Source organism: Pocillopora damicornis, chromosome 10, assembly GCF_964200805.1.
Source record: "Pocillopora damicornis chromosome 10, jaPocDami1.2, whole genome shotgun sequence".
Lineage (NCBI taxonomy): Eukaryota > Metazoa > Cnidaria > Anthozoa > Scleractinia > Pocilloporidae > Pocillopora > Pocillopora damicornis.
The window spans coordinates 5537308-5552205 of record NC_142679.1 but is presented as its reverse complement, the minus strand read 5'-3'; the positions used below and the strand labels follow the sequence as shown (position 1 = coordinate 5552205).

General features: G+C 43.7%; 1 protein-coding gene across 4 annotated transcripts in view; it reads left to right on the top strand.

The window, feature by feature from the left end:
• Positions 1–14898, top strand: part of LOC113674673 (uncharacterized) — a 32200-nt gene that overhangs the window by 13078 nt on the left and 4224 nt on the right. For 2 of the 4 annotated variants that reach the window (XM_027191155.2, XM_089184887.1), the window contains exons 3-20: positions 337–2858; positions 3059–3330; positions 4080–4382; positions 4880–5153; positions 5336–6236; positions 6849–7170; positions 7259–7321; positions 7762–7891; positions 8180–8809; positions 9320–9372; positions 10477–10929; positions 11086–11280; positions 11930–12259; positions 13002–13071; positions 13309–13423; positions 13811–13886; positions 14372–14480; positions 14749–14865. In XM_027191155.2, coding sequence (XP_027046956.2) covers positions 337–2858; positions 3059–3330; positions 4080–4382; positions 4880–5153; positions 5336–6236; positions 6849–7170; positions 7259–7321; positions 7762–7891; positions 8180–8809; positions 9320–9372; positions 10477–10929; positions 11086–11280; positions 11930–12259; positions 13002–13071; positions 13309–13423; positions 13811–13886; positions 14372–14480; positions 14749–14865 — 6935 coding nt within the window. Of the gene's footprint in view, positions 1–336; positions 2859–3058; positions 3331–4079; positions 4383–4804; positions 5154–5335; positions 6237–6848; positions 7171–7258; positions 7322–7761; positions 7892–8179; positions 8810–9319; positions 9373–10476; positions 10930–11085; positions 11281–11929; positions 12260–13001; positions 13072–13308; positions 13424–13810; positions 13887–14371; positions 14481–14748; positions 14866–14898 lie in introns of all 4 variants that reach the window. The other 2 variants (XM_027191154.2, XM_089184886.1) reach the window with 1 other exon arrangement.

The window sequence follows — 14898 nt, the reverse complement described above, 5'->3', positions numbered from 1 at the left end:
TTAAATCCTAAGAGTGACTAGCATCTAATTTCTCCCCATAATATCTCCCCTGAATCACACGTTAAGGTCATGAGAATAAAGGAAATGGTCACTAAAGAAAGAAGCTTTTGATCGGTAAACAAATTCTCCTTGTCAGCACCTTAGGAAATGTATAAAGAACGGTAGGGAGAATATGCATTCTGATATGAGGGTGTAAAGGGTTAATCAGAAGAAAGTAAATCTCACACAGAGCTAACGAGAGCGTAAAGTAAAAACAAACAAATTCCAAAAGCGCGGAAAAACGCGGATGACCAAGTCACGATTGGGTCATGCTTTGGATCTGTTTTTTTCGTTTAGATCTGCTGATACACTCGCCCGCTCTACTAAGGAACCCCTGCGAACTGAAAGTGTTATTAAAACAGTAACAGACAAACAGGACACTTTAAAGAAACAGAGCGATGTAGACAAAAGAAGTTCGGCCGAAACCCAAGGTTCCAGTGTTCCTCTGAGATATCCCGACAGAGGAAAAGGAAGTGAAGTTAGAAATTCGGATGACGGAAGAACTAAAGGACCACCATCGCGTGACGCGCCAGGTAGCGAGGACGTGCCCCGCCGTGACAAACAATCGATTGCAACCGAATACGACCGGACACGCGATAAAATTTCGAAGGCGAAAGGTTTCGAACATTTAGCAGTTGATTCTAACGGAAATAAGAAACCCACTAATGGGCTGGCTTCAGCCCGTCTTGTTGAAAACGGTTCTGTTTCTTCCTCTTCGTACGAAAAAGGCTACACTTCTGAAGCGCGCTCTTCGCCTTATCCCGCAAACGAACCGCCCACTCTTGTTCCGTATCATAACACTTTACCTCCGAAAACATCCTCAAATACGACACATTCAAATATCCCATCGACCATGCCGAAACTCACACCTATTGCGCCACGCATAAGTAACGGTTCACCGCTTACCGTGGCTCATTCATCCGAAGCTGAACATAAAAGTTCTTCGTATGCAGCGTGGAGACCAAGCTATACTCATCTTTCAAATTCTGTCCCGGCCATGACGAGTCATGGTGGTACGGTGTCTTGGACCGCAAATTATCCTGGGGTAAAGCAAGCCTCAGGAGATAAGGTAGAAGAAAACAGTTGGCGTGCTAAACAACCCCCTCGGGAGGAACGTGATCAGAATTGGACAGGCGCTTATGAGAATGCTCAGAAACATTCTGCGAGGAATTTTTATCCAATGCAACCGTGGGACAGACAATCTTGTTATGGAACACTTCCATCGCAGCTGCGCGCCATTGGCGTGACAGATAAAGGTTTTGGCGGGAAAGACGTTGAAGAAGATTCGCGTGACGTTTCACGTGACAGTATGACCTCAGCCGAGCATTTGCAATCTAAACTTCCAAAAGCCCCTTATAAGTTCGGGTCAGGACAGTCGAGCTTACGAAAAGAAAACGATTTTGGCGGTGGTAAGATTCCGATAGGCACCAGCAACGACGAATATCAGAGAAGCCAGCCGTTTATGAGTCGGAACGAGAAGTCGGTTGTGGGAGAGTACGTAAATTACAATAATAAAAGTGAAGATGGAAAAGGAAGTAACTTTGTCGTTGTGAACAGTAAGGGAGGGTCTTTCCGACTCTCCGTTGAGAGACGCGAGGGAAACCAGAAATACCCGAAGCACGAAGTCGTTAAGACTTCGAGAATGGAAGAAAACAGACCCTCGAGTGGTTATTACAATAGTCATGATAGCCGAGACTTGAATGACCCATCTTTGGTGGGGATTCCGCGCTCGGAGCTTAAATCAGAAAAAGAGAAGGAAGGCGTTGATGTTGCGAGGACCGTTGATTACACCCGCACGAAAGACCAAAGTTCTTACAAAGAACACGCAGGAAGGAAACCGGATTCTCGCGAACTTGCGGCAGTGGGCGACGGCAAAAAGAATAATGATCGTAATAACAACAGTACATCCATGAGTGGGTTTCCTTTCTTCAAGTATAGCGCCGGTCCGAACGGTGAACAAACAAGATACGGTGAGCGTGGCGGCGGCGCTGTGCGAGATAACAAAGTATTTGTTCCTCCGAACGCTACGATTGAAATGTACGAGAAGAGGGAACAGGAAATGGAGAAAAATGGCTTCAGAAAATCCGACATTGCCTCGGCATTTTCTAGAAACTTAGTGGAGAGTAATCGTTTGTCGAATCCAGCTGAGGAAGTTGTGAAAAGGACTGAGGAGAGGAGAAACATTCCGAAGCAAGATGATATGAAATCAAAGTTGCCCACTGGGCGATTCGAAAGCGAAAAACGGGGTGAATCAGAGGAAATTTCTGCGGATAAGAGCGACGAAAGATCGAGACAGTTGTCTAGGGAATCAGCTTCTCCGGATAAAAGAGCTCAGCTTTGGTTTCAGCAGTCCTCTGATAAGGCAGTAGTGTCATCGGCGGCTGGTGATGTTCGACAGCGCCGGCTTTCCTCCCCCTTATCTGAGCAGAGGAACACCACCGCGCCATCGACCGCCTACGGAGCGTCTGTGGCGCCTGGTCCTCAAAGCAGGATTGCTGCCAATGGCGGCAGTGAAGGGGTTTCGCGAGAGTCCACAATAGAATCAGGTATGTCAGGCCTAGGAAACCAAGCAGCCGCCCAGTTCCTTAGAATGGACGACGGTGCTTTTCCCAACCCTTACTTTGCTTCAATGCTGGCGGCGCCGCAGGGTATGCCGGAAGCGCCGTTCCTGGTGCTGGATCCGTCTATTTACAGCGCGATGTACCGCACACACATGATGGAGGCTACCGCACCAGGAATGTTCCCACATGGAGCCTTAGCCGCTGACCCAGTAGCAGCATCATTTATGGTTCTTCACCCAGAGAGTTACGTTCCCGTTGGTAAGTTCAAAATTCTTACACAATCAAATTTGAGTATCTTGAAACTTCTGTCTTCTGTTGTTTCGCACAGCAGTGAGTCTGATTTTAAAAGTCAGAATCAGGGAGAAGTTTAGTTACTTAGAGTATTATGACTTTTTTCTTTGGGTTTCGGCGAGATTCTTTTGTTTATTTGTTTGCTTTGTCTGTTTACTTTTGTTCAGTTGCAGCCGAGAACGCGGCGTTTATGATGGATCCGCGATTCCATGGAATGTGGCCTCCTTGGGACGAAGCCCAGTGGCAACAGTTCTACCAAATGATGCCAGCATATCAGCAACAACAATTAAAACAACAACAACAACAACAACAACAACAACAGCAGCAACTTCACGAACGAAGCAAACAAGAGTTGTTGTTTAGTAAACAAGCTTCTCAGTTCCCTTTTTCGGCATATCCGTTCTACTATGGCGACAAGCATTTTGATCCACAGCGCAAGGTACTAAACTTTAAACTCCCATGAGTGACCAAGACAGAATTTCTCCTCACAATATCATTATAACATCAAGCAGACAAGTGATGAGAATGAGTAAAAATATCAATTAGGGGATTGTTAGTTGATCCAATACCAAATTCTCCCAACTAACATCATGGGAATTGTATGGGAGACAGTTAGGAGAATTACTTTTGAGATCTTGGGAGTGAAAGGGTTGATGCCATGTTGCCTTTGCTTTTCTTTTTTATTGTTCACGCCCCGTAGCTTTGTCCATGCAGGATTCAAGGGTCTTCGTCTTGAGATTTTGATTAATTTGTTAAATGCCAGTCACAAAATGACCCCCTAACCTTTTGGTCCTTAGAAGTGACTAGCATCTAAATTCTCCATACAGTATCACCACTGAATCAAATATTAAGGTCACGAGAATAAAGGAAATGATCACCAACTGAAGAAGCTTTCGTTGTAAGACAAATTCTCCTTATCATTTTTTGGGCTTGTTGGCCCACATTGATTAAAAAGGCCTTGCTTTCAACCCATTTTAAAACTGGTTCAAACCAGACCTTCCGCTCAAAGCCAGCTGTTACAACCTCGAAATTATTGTTAAGTAGGAGCGTGGCTGTTTTACCACTTTTGCTTCGTTCTAGTTAAATACAACCTGTGTTAAGGGTTTGCCTAAGGAAACACACACTTGTTCCTTCGACAACGTTTAAGACACTCCTTTAATAACACTCGTTGTTTTATTACCCCTTGAGGATGAAAGCCAAGATGGAAAGTCTGCCAGCCAGCAGCAAAAAATTCGAGACGTAAAACAGGAACAACCCGAAAGTCAATCCAAAGAACCAGCTCCAAGACCGAAGCCTGAAATCATCGCACCTCAAGAACACGCGCCGCGCAGGCCTGCGTCCCGTGAGAATGAAAGTCATGTGATCGGTCAGCAGCAGGAGACGTCCAATCCGCGTGAAGAGAAAAAGATTTACGACAGTCGCCAACTGAAAGAGGCCCATCAAAAGCTGACAGAGAAGTATAGAGTTGTTCAAGAGCAAATCGATGCCCAGGTAAGAGTTTCTGTAAGGGTGCTTGGTCGCCATAAAATAAAAAGTGGTTGCGGAAAGGTTAAAATTGACTTTTTTCGTATAGGAAAGCATTGCTGGTCACTGTCAGAAGAAAGCGGTGAAGCGTTTGTGCATATGACTAGGATTCGCGGCCCTTTATCTAGCATTCTGGCTGTCAGAACTAAGTTGCCCTTTTGAGGCAGGTGTGATTAGAACTTTCGCAAACCTAGAGTCGAATTAAAAAAGAGGGGTGTCAGAGCGGGCCAGGGCTGGAGCCGATTGCAAATGTCTGTCGACTTGCATTTGGTCCGATCAGGGCAGGGAAATTGCATATCCATTTAGAATTTAGAAAAATTATATTTCTTGCGGCCTCGGGACGCCTTGTGATGTTGTTTATCTCATCTCTTTATAAATCGTTTCCGCAGGGACAGTTCGCCAAACAAATTAAAGATTACTTATCACGCGACCCTTACTCTCATTTTCCATTTCCACGATCTCAGTCATCGTTTCTCAGGGATTTTCCAAAGGTGAACCTCACAGTTCCGGTGACTACCACTTCCTCTCGGACGCCGGAAGTAAACCGTGACAGCGCCTCTCCAAAAACCGTTTCCGCCGCCGTCACGTTGTCCAACTTGGAAAAAGGGCGCGGTGAAGAATCCCAATGGGCTGTAAGGGGCACACCCCCTCTAAAGACTGACCAGAACGGCGTTTTAGACCGCGTCAAGTCCCCCAGACCACACCCTTCTGCCGAGGCAGTCATAACTAAGGAAATAGGTAAGGCTGTAAGACTTTGCAGTTTACTTTGCTAGTGGTTTAAGTTTTGATTTGTGAAAGGCAAGTCTTCGTGGTATAATATGAAGATGTTTACTTTTTGAGGAATTTAGTTCGGGAAGGGGGTCTGGTGATCAGTTATTGAAACCAGCCGTTGATTCTTTCATCTCCTTTTTAATCTGTAGTGGAAACTCCACGAAGATTAGAGGCGCAACCCAACCTAGTGGGTGAGAGGATTGTTTCGCGAGAAACCCGTGATATGTTTGCGGGACAGATTCCCTCACAGTTTCCACAAAAGTTGATGGCACATGAAACTATTTCATCTGAACGGCTTGTGAACGAGAAACCCAACCTCGATTCGGAAAGAGGGAGGTTGGAGGACTCATATAGGGCTCACGATCGTGAACTTCCTGCAAGCTACAACGAGATTACCCGCAATGTCTCCAAGGAAGACATGACAACAAACCTGGAAACTCGCTTGTCAAGAAGGGAACACTCTCAAGGAGTTGACTCCTATGAGGAGATGAATTCCTTTGCCAAAACAGATTATGATCGAGGTGATAGGGGACCGTACCTGACGGAAGTTACATTTCGAGAAAGTTTGGACCCATTGGAGGATAATAGGGGTAACCTTCGAGCACTGATGACACGCGAGAAAATATCGCCTTCACGCCAACTTGATAGCGATTCTGAGTTTGAAGACGACGACTTTAACACGAAGTGTGAACTTCGAAGAATCGCTTCATCTTTTGTTCCGCTTCAAACCGACATCGAAAACAAAGAGAACTCCACGATCTTCTCGCAAAGGCCGTTCAGATCCGAAGCCGACCGGAAGAAGATCCGAGAAAATATCGATCGCCGTCGGTCCATGGCAAAACGGCGGAACAGTAAGGACCGAGCTATGGTGTCTAGTCGTCGGAAAGATCTTCGGAGCCCTACGACGATTTTGAACAGTGTGACGAGTGCCATCAGTGATGTAGCGGGGGTGGAATCTGTGGAAAAAGAAATGCGGATGAAATTAGCAGAGTTACAAAAGAAATACAGGGAAAAAATGAGAGAACTTGCCCGACTGCAACCCAAGTATGGGTATGTATATTGTAATGTCTAAGAAACGAGGAAGGTGAAGGACGAATCTGCCATATAGGCCTTATTTCAAAGATAATTCCGTCAGAACATTTTTTACCCAGCCCTTTATCTCTAAAGGTTTTCTTATCAATTCTCCGTTTTAACTGTGATTCAGTTCTGTAGTAAATCAGTTGCAAGCCTCGTATTGAGAATTCGTTTTTATTTCAGTAAATCGCCAGCTGGCTGATAGATTTTTTTCTATTCTAAACGCCTGTTTTCGGGTGATGTATCGATGTTGTAGAGATAAAAAACGTTTAAATCCTGTCTGGGATTGAAAAGGGATAATCTTTATTTGGATTTTATCGTCTTTTCGATGAAAATGATCCTTCAAAAGTCAAGTCAACCCACACTCAGGTTTAATCGCCACGAGCTTTGAGTTTGCTTCACTAGATTTGTTGAACAACCAGCGCACAATGACTTTAATTTGTGTTACATTGCGTGACAAAGAGTGCCTCTGTAAGACTAGAGTTACTCAGTGCCACGCTCACTATTGACCGATTTCGCAATGACCGTCTTCATTGCCTTTTCGCCAGCCTCTTTGCATTGCACTTGAACTGTTTGCCTTCATTACAGGGCAGAAGATGGCAAATCGACCCCAATTAAAAGAGGCCCTGGAAGACCCCGGAAACGGAAGTACTTCGGCGCAGGTTCCAAAGGAGATAAGTCGTCCCCAGTACCCACAGGTGGATACAACAAAGAAGGCGAAGAGCACCAATCAGTCATTGAGGCCCACTCCCCCGATAACGCTGGCCCAAGTGACACGGAGAGCCTGGTGTCTAAGGAAAGCGAGCCTCCTAAGAAGAAGAAGAAAAAAACCAAACAGAAGAGTTCGGCAGAACGGGACGGTCGCGGGTCGGCGCCACCTTCCCGCGGGCTAAGCCCAACAGAGTTTCCCGTAAGTCAGATTATGTTTTTATAGTTCTTTTTTCTTTTTTCGCAAATTTAATTTTTTCCGTTTTTTTTTGTTTTCGTTTTTGTTTCAGGATTTTCCGGCACCTACTGGAAAGAAAAAGAAATCTCGCAAGCCAGCTGCTGCGGATGAAGAGGTAAGGCAATGAATGCCGCTCTCTGCATTGAAAAAAGATGTTTAGCATTATCGTCACAGCCTGTTCAAGACATTCAGGCAGTAAAATTAAGCGCGATGTAACTGCTTGGCCGTGGAAGGTCTGGGTGCGAGACTAGTTTACACGACCTGATCCAAACCTCCTTCATTTTCGCCTCGCTGTCATATTTCGCTCCGTTTTACCAACTGATCGCCTGGGACAGAGCCACCTTATGATGATTCGAATCCAGGCGCTCTTTCAAATTTAGCAGTTGCACGCTCTACAAAGTGAGCTACAAAGAAGTTGAGGGTGAACTAGACTAGACTATGTAAGTGGTTCCTATATGATAGGCTTTGTGTATAATGCTAAGATCAGCGAAGTAAGGACTACAAATTTCTCCTAAACCGCAGTAAGGATAAAGTGGATTTTATACTTCCTTACAGCCTGACCTAATGCTTCCCAAGAACAAGTCTGCTAACCTGAAGAAGAAAGAATCTGGAGCAGGGAAGCGACGTAAAGGATCGCCAACGAACGATACCGTCAACCAAAAGAGTGTTTCACAACTATCAAATGGTAAATTGCGTTCTTTTTGCCTACTCCTTTGTTTTTGCCATTTGTGCTCGAGACTTGTGTGGCACCACCCTTAGTAAGAAATTCCATCTGATGAAGTGGCTTGCGTGAGGTTCTGGAGCATTATGGGTGGCTGTTATTGGTGCACGAGTATCAGCCAAACTGAGAGAACACACGATTCTTACTTGAGCACATCAGTTTGCACTTTTTCTGGCGTTTGTCTAAAAAAATATTACTTCTGGATGAATCTCTCATTTTTTATTTAAAAAATAAACCTTTCATTTTTCGTAGCTGCTGGTGTACCCTCCCCCAAAGAACTTGACCATAGCGCCGATTTTACAGAACCAAAGACGCTAACCAAAAACACGAAGGCCAAGAAACCAAAGCCGAAGAAACGAGCGAGACCGAAGCTTACCATCGAGACTCCCGAAGTCTACGAAGACGATCGAACTGAAGAGGAGTTACCGCCCGACAGTGCGGACACACCGTGCGAAACTCCGGGTGGTCCTTCACCGAAAAAGGGCAAGAAGAGCAGGGGTGCAAAAAAGAAACGAAAATCTACCATAACTACTCCTCCCAAAACAAAATTTGAGTTCCCGGATGTGACGTCACAAGATGAAAGCTTCTCCGAGAATAGTAGTGTATCTCCAAACGATATTGCGAAAGAAGTTGCTGCCATAGCCGCCAGGAAGCAGTTGGAAACAGCACAGAAGAACAACAAGGAGGCGTCTAGTGATGTTGATGACGAAGTTTTTGCGTCAAATCACGATGAACGGGACGGTTTGAGTTTGCTGGCGTTTGCAAGCGTCGATAAAACGGCGAAAAGAAGACGATCTGACGCTCCGTCTCCTTCTGAAGACTCGTCGCTAAAGAAGAGAGGAAGGCCTAAGAAGCCTTCTGAGTCACTGACCTTTGATTCAGGTAAAGGTGGCTAAAAATTTAACCGCCAGCTTCCTCACATTGGTATGCATATTCAACATACTACATTTGTGATGGCACAGACAAGGAGAATTTGTCAAAAAATATATATTCTCGTACCCCTTTTATTCATAAGTCTCCATAAAACGAACAAAACCAGGAGTGAGAAAAAAAAATTGTAAATAAACGGGTAAAGTAGCAAACAAAGACTTGATAGTTTAATTTTGATGCCCACGCACTCTACCTTTTGGCCTCAAAGCAAGTCTCGTTCATGATGAACTCCCATAATTGAACTAAATTGATTTTACAGTGTCGCTTGGTGGAGTTTCTCTTACGTTGTAAGCGATTTGTCAAGTCGCATCACTTTCTTAGTCAGGGCTCCTATTGATCGCTGGCTGCCTTCGAGCGCCTGGAACGACCACTCTGAGCCGGCTGTAAGATTTAATAAAGGCGTCTCTGTGTCGGACGGAACTCTGCTCTTGCATTAACAGTTATTTTACGGTTTTGTTTCAGAAGCTCCTGTAACGCCGAAGAAAAAGAAAAAGAAGAAGATAGCAGTTGATCAGGTGACGTGTATTTTCTTGACTAACTACCTTGTATTCCTTTAACCCTTCATACGTTAACTTCAGTATCCATATTCTCCATACTGCTCTCATACATATCCTTAGGTGTTGACAAGGAGAATTTGTTTAACAATCAAGAGCTTTTCTAATTGGTGATCATTTCCTTCATTCTCGTGACCCTAATGTTTGAATCAGGGGTGATATTGTAAGGAGAAATTAGCAAGCTATCAGTTCTCCTCTCACTTCAGCAAGAACTCTTCTTATCGCGGGCAAGGACGTTTGTTGTTGATCTCTGTGATTGTTATTGTCCAGTAGCTCTTTCATCAAGGTTATGTAACCATTTACCCTCTAACATTGATTAGGATCTAATTTCTCCCATCGACATCACCCCCGAATCAAGGTGATGGAGATCACGAGAATTAAAAAATAGATCACCAGCTGAAGGAGCTTTCGTTGTAAACCTGTTGTTAGACAAATTCTCCTTGTCAGCACCCTTGGAAATGTATAGAGAACAGTATGGAGAATATGCATTCTGATGTTAGAATGTAAAGGGTTAAGCTGTAGATTTATTGGGTAGGCGTCGTAGCTTTCGCTCGTTGTTAGCATGTTTTGGATTTATTCGAATTTGATTCTCCTGTTTCTTAGATTTGTTTTGATTCTCGCCTTGCACGATTAGGATGTGTTGATTTCTAGGTTCTTATTTGAAGGGAATTGGGAAATATTTGTGGCTTTAGTAATCCATTACTTGGCTTAGTTATTGTGTTAAGTTCTTGAGCGTAGCTCTCTCCTCTTACAGTGTCTCTCTCTACCCAGGAGTGTCAATGACAATGACAGTAGGGGAATTATCTGATGAACTGTCGGGGGTAACAGTGCGATGGACTAGCATCCCCCCCATGCAAGGGGTAGTAGTAATATTCCAGGTCGCTTCACGCTATGGAAGCTGGCATAAGCTCTGGCTGGGTGGGACATTAAGCTTGTTTATAGATTTCTTTTTTATGATTTAAAATTTTGAGTCCACATTTGTCTCATTTGCTAACGGCCTCTTTTAGGTCCATCGTTTCACCTTTCAGTTTTAATAATTCTTTAAACTGTCGTGATGTCATTTAGGAATCCACAAAAGAGCTGAAAAAGAAAAAGAAGAAGAAGAAGAAAGATACTTTGCCAAAAGAGGAAAGCTTCGAAGAGAAACTCGAAGAACAGCCTCAAGATGAACAAATTGAATCATACGAACCACAGGACGACTTTGAGAAGAAGCTGCCAGAATCTTCCTCGGCGGCCATGGACAGTGAGCAGGATGAAGAAGTGTTCGGATCGACCACCGAAATAAGCACAGAAGCTAGGACAGCCATGCTGGACTCCAGTCCCCCCAGGGAAGGCGATGACGTCAAAGGAAGCACACCACCGTTTGTCAGCGACAGTTGGCAGCCGAGAAGGAGTGAGAGAATTTTTATCAACAGCAGCGTGACCACCAACTCTAGTTCCAGTCCTTTATCACCCGTTGGAAAAGGAAGTGAGTTTTCCTACACAAAGAAAGTGAAGAAAACGTCTGGAATTAAAGGAGTAAGTAACCGATGCGGATTTAGCTTCCAGTATTGGGCTTGGGAACTTTTTTTGTTTGTTTGTTTTTTTGTTAATTAGTTTTTCGGGATCGCTCTCAACCAAACTTGGAGAAATTATTTTCACTAATATCTAAGTGTCCATCTTTTGATCCTTTAGAAAACCAGCCGATCAGGATCTCAGGGCGAGGAGGAACTGGGAGAGAACGACGTCACACAAAAATCGAAGACCAAGACGAAAAAGAAGAAAGGGCCTGGGAAAGGCAAGAAACGGAGTTCTTCAATGACAGCCGACTTTGAAGATTACGAACCTCTGAAAGTATCCAGGAGAGCGCGCTCCAAGGCGAGGCAAACGGTAAAATACTCGATCTCCTCTTCATTGTGTGTAATACTTTACTAATACTAATTTGGCTCGTTTTCTTTCTTCGAAACTACCTTTGGGATTTATTGTAATTTTTGCTTTCTAACTCTCGACGGGAGAGCTTTCCTTTATTCGTGAGTGTGAAATCTTTCCTCTGAGTTCTGTGTTGACTTGTTATCTCAATCTTCGCTGAACTCAAGTTTCAGGATAGCACCGGTTTTGATTACTTTTTCTGTAAGCGACTTCCGATGGGGAGATAGGCGGCTTTGCCGTAAGGCGAAACCCAAACATGAGAAGCTGCTCGCAGGCTCAACAGACGATGGTAGGAGGTCCCTAAGGTGACGGTAGACCGCTGGTAACTGGCTTTGTATAAACTCTAGGGATGGGCCGTGTTAAGGTCTAGTTCCTGGGCGTGGACTCAAGTCAGTGTAGCACCTCAGTGTTACCCTGGATGTCTTTAACTTTAATGGTGTCCCAAGGCTTCAACCCTTTCTCGGTGCAAGACTTTTAAGTACACTTGGGACATCTAGAATCTCTGGTATCCTAAGGAGATTTGAGAAAATGCGACTGAATTTCACTTACTCTTCGTCTCCTATTGTTTGTGGAAAGGGCTTTTCTGAACAGTCTCGATTTTTTCTTACAGTACGATTTCGATGACGGTGACGAGGAGGAGGGTGATGATCTTCCAGAAGATGAGGAAACACAGGAGGAAGGTGAAACTGACATAGAGATCAGCGTCACTGACAAGGTGTCAACGGAAGAGAGAGCTGACAGTCTGCAGGTTGCCCATGTCGAAAACGCAGGGGACGGGAAGCCAAAAGTACAAGAGGAAAGAATGGAAACGGATGAGAACAACGATGACGAATTAGATGCGGAGATGAAAGAAGACCAAGAGGCTGAAGAGGGGAATTCTTGGAAGGAAAATAAACATGGCGAAGTTGTCGACAAGACCGAAGAGAAAAAGAGAGTTGAGGTTAGTAGAAACGTTGCAGATGTAGTCAAATCTTGGCTGGTGTTTGGCTGGTGTTTTAATGAATAGGAGGGCGTTTTCCAGAATTTAGTATCAGTTTTTGTCAAAATGACAGCTGATGATGAGCATTTCTTTAAGCACCCAAGGCTTTACTTAACTATCCTATGAAATAATGAGAAAAACTCTCCGGAATGAGTTCGTGAAAAGCAAACAAATGATTGGCGAGAAATTCACGTCACATGTAATGCGTACTACATTGTCACCATCGTAAGAAACTTCTTCGATCGTGAAAAAAAATCAGTTATAATTTCATTTTTCGGCGCTGTCATTTGGCATTTGATTGTATAGAGAGAGCGCTTTTAGATTGAGCGTCATAAAACCAAAATCAGAGTTATCGCAACAGCCAACCAAAAGAATGGAAAATACCTATAGAAACCAATGAGAAGCCAAACAAGAACCCAAGCCAACTGCCCAAAGCGCGGGAAAACGCGGGTTACCAAGTCATAATTGTTTTGAGTCACTTTTACATCTGATTCGCTGAGAAAGTGGCGCGAGTATTTCTTGGACCAATCAAACGGCGAAGAAAAGTATAACCCATACAATCCCAGATTGTCCTTGAATCTTAATTGAGAAGGGTTCTAAAATGCAGTATTAGTAAACGTTTGATTCACGTCAGTCGTGGCAGTTGTACCTTTAGCGGATGTCTCAGAGTGAAGTCATTTCTTTTACTTGTTATCTTATACAGGAAGTGGTCAAGGATAACGAAGGCAAGGAATTTGAAGAAACCACTCTTCTCGAACGGCCCATATCACCAGGTTTGTTGCTTGATATTTATCGTTTGTTTTTTAATTCTGAGTTTGACGATGATGGAGTTGCTTTTTATCTTTAACAAAAAACCTAATGAAACCGAACTTGTGACATCAAGCTCTTGAATAATCTACGATGTGATATACTTCACACAGAAACTACATAGACGTATCAGCTTAGTTTCTAAAGAAATTTATGCGGAAGTTTAAATCTTTCTTACTTTCTTTCTTTCTTTCCCATCGTAGCTGACGAGCGTTTTAGGTTTTTGGTCGACGAATTAGTAGAAGGAACGAAGTTGTTACTTCCTGTGGACTTTAAGTTCTATCCCGGACGCATTAGTACTTTCAACGAACCTGACTTGTAAGTATGACATGATTTGGAATGTTTTGGACGTCAATTCTTCGTAGCCTCTTCTTCGTGCACTCTCGTTCATTTCACGAGAGTCCTCGGGACATCATCAGGAGTTTCTGGAAATTGGCGTAGAATTGTCGGCAAATGTCTGAAGTCGAGATATCTTCGGTAATTTTCAGAGGTCATGGAACGTCTTCGGGGATTCAGGGCAAATGGAAGAGAAGGAAAATTTAGGCTCAAGACATAAAAGATGTTGCCGAGCTGAATAGGATGGAACTTAGCTAGGAACAACGCTCTGAGAATTTTTATCTTGAATCCTTACTGTAGCTCTGGACGATGTAGCAGAAAGGGTACGGAAAAAAAGATCCTAAACTGACGGTATCGTTGTATTTTCAGATTCGGAGTAATACTTGATGGTGAAAGGGGCAGAAGACCTCACTGGAGATCAACGGAACAACTCCTTCTAGAGGCGGTAAGGATGTAGAATAATCACTGTGAATCATGCTTTAATCTGTGGAAAGATTCCCTCTTAAAGTGACTTCCGTTGACGAGGAACGGTTTCTGTCGTCCAATAAGGTGTCCATCATGTAAAGAGCTATGGAGTGTCCCCCATGTTTCCCCGTGAAACCCTGCATTTCTTTTCGGTTTTGGCTGGGATGATTTATCCCTTATCTTTAGTAGCGCGGTATCAATGATTACGGGATGTCCGCAAGGCGATAGTTAACCTTACCCCCATGAGTGGCCAAGACAGAATTTCTCCTCATAATATAAATGCAACAACAACAAGCAGACAAACGATGAGAATAAAGAAAAATATCAATTAGGGGATTTTAAGTTGACCCAATACCAAATTCACAGAACTAACATTATAAGAATTGTATGGTAGACAGTGACGTAATTGTCTAGTGAGATCTGGAGGTGAAAGGGTCAAGTGACCTTTGACTACTCTCGTAACAGGTCAAGGACATTCAACCACCCGGCCCTGAGTTTCTGTCTATTGGCACCCGAGTATGTGCTCACTGGAGTCCGCAGTATCGCTGCTTCTATCCTGGAACTGTCACCGCAGGTAATTGACTCACTCAGAGACTTTTTGAAAACGCACGTAGTGAATTTTAGGTTAGCGTTGTTTCATATCTAAAAAAACTTGAACTGTTTCAGCTTAAAAAAAGCTGAGGACGTCTGAATTTACCCGGCATCGAAAAGCGCGCTTCGCAAATCGAACACCTAGCACAAAAACATCCCTCTTAGAAGAGGATATCATTAAGATAATCAATTTGTATCAAAAGTTTTTCGGTTCACCTCTCGCTCACTTTTGTCTGTTTTTTGTTGTTCAGCTCCACCAGATGAGAAGGAAGTGGATGGTAAAATCTGGATTGAATTCGACGATGGGGACAGTGGTTTCTTTCAGTTGAATGAAATTAAAAGGATACGTCCTGATTTTCCTGTTGAAGGTGAGGTCGACCTTCCGATCTTTTAGTTAAATA